General features: G+C 35.6%; 1 protein-coding gene across 1 annotated transcript in view; it reads left to right on the forward strand.

Annotated features, from left to right (window-relative positions):
- Positions 1-3,060: 3,060 nt before the first annotated feature.
- The window catches only part of TRIADDRAFT_51239 (uncharacterized protein), a gene marked incomplete at both ends in the record, with an annotated part of 3,833 nt that continues 3,535 nt past the window's right edge, over positions 3,061-3,358 (forward strand). Inside the window, one exon of the mRNA XM_002118656.1 lies at positions 3,061-3,222. Coding sequence (XP_002118692.1) covers positions 3,061-3,222 — 162 coding nt within the window. The remainder of the gene's footprint in view (positions 3,223-3,358) is intronic.

The following is a 3,358-nucleotide window of genomic DNA, read 5'->3' on the forward strand; positions in this document are numbered from 1 at the left end:
GCTCCCAGGTTGACAATTTAACGTATCAGCGTTCGGTAAGTCTACGCTTAGTATTAGTATTGGTCAATAGCCTATATATACGTGCATAGCATTGCTAAAATGTGTAAATATGGGCAAATCGCAATCAATTCTTGTTGTATGTTGCATAATTGATTAAAGAAAAGAAAGAATGTTTGTTGGATCGTTGATTTTTCAACTTCATAAAGATGATTCAATTTCGGTCTTTTTTGATATTCACTTATATTTATACCCGTCGGTCGTATTTATTTATTTAACCAGAATTCGGGTATACTTTTATGCAGAACAATGTGGTTCTGTACGTCAAATCCATGTTGACAGTGAATAAACGATGTACGATATACGGGTATACCGTAGAAGTGTCAAAGATATTCCCAGTATTAAATCGGGGACTAGATATCATTCTAAATAAATAAGGGGATTAGGATATGTCATGTCACAGTATGAATAGAAAGGCAGTTCACATTCTTTCCTATATACTTCGGAACATGTAGGTTGCTTTCTACTTTCGGTCTGTTGTAATGGATGTTATGATTGCCGGTAATAAAATGCCGTGTAGTCGATTAACATGTTAATAGTAATGTTGAAGTTACTTTGATCGCCGATTCATCACCCACATCATCTGATACTGGAGAGCACTTCATTTTGATGCTCATTAGAGTGTTAAAATACTGGCAAAAAGGTCTAAAGACAGTAAGAAATCACGATTGTTTCATTATAGAAAACTGGTATACACATTGCACCCTAAACGTACAGTATTACGAAAGCTACTAGACATGCACATACTCGTATGCTTACAAATAAAAGATATGATTTCAAAATCAATACTAAATATACTTCTAGAATATTTACTGTATGATTGGAGAATTCATTTCGATGCTCTATACAGTTTTAATTCTATCATTAACGAATTAATAGTCATGAATATACTAAATGTACCTGTAGAATATGTACTTTATGATTGGAGAATTCATGTCGATGCTTTATACAGTTTTAATTCTATCATTAAAGAATTAATAAGCTACTAGACATGAAGATACTCGCATGCTTACAAATAATGGATATAATTTCAAAATTAATACTAAATGTACTTCTAGAATATTTACTATATGATTGGAGAATTCATTTCGATGCTCTATGCAGTTGTAATCCTATTATTAAGGAATTAATAATCATGAATATACTAAATGTACTTCTACAATATGTACTGCATGATTGAAGAATTCATTTCGATGCTCTATACAGTTTTAATCCTATCATTAAGGAATTAATAATCATTGTCAACGTCAACTTGCAACTCCTGAGTTACCAACGTCAATCATGACGTCATTTTCCCCAGCACTGCATTCAAAGGTGAGCCCTCGGCTTCTAGTCCATGCTATACAGATACGATGCAGTGCAATGCCTATTGATCTCTTAATGACTTCAAATGTGGCAGGTAGGAGCACTAAAATGACGAAAATGATGAAGAAAGCATTCGCTATGGTTGTTACTTGTTACTGAAAATTTAGTACTACTAAATGTACTTCTAGAATATGTACTGTATGATTGGAGAATTCATTTCGATGCTCTATACAGTTTTAATTCTATCATTAAGGAATTAATAATCATGGTACTACTAAATATACTTCTAGAATATGTACTGTATGATTGGAGAATTCATTTCGATACTCTATACAGTTTTAATTCTTAATGATTTTAAGGAATTAATAATCATGGTACTACTAAATAGACTTCTAGAATATGTACTGTATAATTGGAGAATTCATTTCGATGCTCTATACAGTTTTAATTCTATCATTACGGAATTAATAATCATGGTACTACTAAATAGACTTCTAGAATATGTACTGTATGATTGAAGAATTCATTTCGATGCGCTATACAGCTTTAATTCTATCATTAAGGAATTAATAATCATGGTACTACTAAATATACTTCTAGAATATGTACTGTATGATTGAAGAATTCATTTCGATGCGCTATACAGTTTTAATTCTATCATTAAGGAATTAATAATCATTGTCAACGTCAACTTGCAACTCCTGAGTTACCAACGTCAATCATGACGTCATTTTCCCCAGCACTGCATTCAAAGGTGAGCCCTCGGCTTCTAGTCCATGCTATACAGATACGACACAGTGCAATGCCTATTGATCTCTTAATGACTTCAAATGTAGCAGGTAAAAACACTAAAATGACGAAAATGATGAAGAAAGCATTCGCTATGGTTGTTACTTGTTAGTGAAAATGGCAAGCCTAAAAGAAATGCTCCTCTCCAAAATTGCCAAAAAGATAGCGTGCGTTAGCCGGGAATCGAACCCGGGTCAACTGCTTGGAAGGCAACTATGCTAACCACTACACCACCAACGCATACCTGAGCGTGAAGAGGTAGATTTTGTATAAGTAGAATGAATCGGTGTTGTCTTGGCTATTAACGATGCCATCCATAGAAAAACGTTCTAATTTCTCGATCCCTATAGTAGCATCGAGGCAATAATCTCGGTCCTGGTACAGTACCGAGCTGTATAGTAGAGGTACGCAAAACATAGTGCGTATCATTAGAATTATAATAACGTAATTACAGTTGCATATCGCATAGCAAAGAACGCTCAAGTCAAATGCCTGTACGGCAAGTCAGCGACCATTTGAAAAGAGCAAAATTCCTATCCAACACCAAATTTTCACTCACAGCATGATTAAGAAGGAAAGTATTCTATCCGATAGGATCTGAGTAGAGGATGCTAGTGTACAGTATGGCACTAATAAAGACTGGTGATACTCCAACTCACCGTTTCCACTCACAAGTGGAAACGCCGACAGGACTCTGGACTAGGGGATTGACTTGGTGGTCAAAGGAAAGCTACAGACTGCCAGACAGAACGGATGGGGAAAAGCAGGACTGCAGTATAAAGAGCGACGTGGAACTTTCCATCCTAGTTTGATCTTAGACTTGGCAAATCCATTGGCTTGACTGCGTCCATTCCATCATTAACTCTTTCTTCTTCGTTGCAGTGGATTTCTAATTTTAAATTGACAAGTATGGCTGGAGAAAGCGATATTGGTGATTGGTATAAGAATATCCCATTTATAACCAAGCAGTGGTTTACCATGTCGGTAATTTTGCCCATGATTGGTTGGTTAAAGATCATCAACCCGATGTATTTTCTCCTGATATGGTCGGAAGTTGCTTATAAATTTCAGGTAGGGAAAGACAAATGACTTTGTCATCTTGCAACGCAGCTTTGCCTGTTTGATTTCACCTTTAGTTGACTTCAGACTAGAGACAAGTAGCGATGCCTTTGGGAGAGAAGCGACAAAGTTATCAAAATGAAGCAGT

This window comes from Trichoplax adhaerens, genomic scaffold, assembly GCF_000150275.1.
Source record: "Trichoplax adhaerens TRIADscaffold_409 genomic scaffold, whole genome shotgun sequence".
NCBI classification, from domain to species: domain Eukaryota; kingdom Metazoa; phylum Placozoa; class Uniplacotomia; order Trichoplacea; family Trichoplacidae; genus Trichoplax; species Trichoplax adhaerens.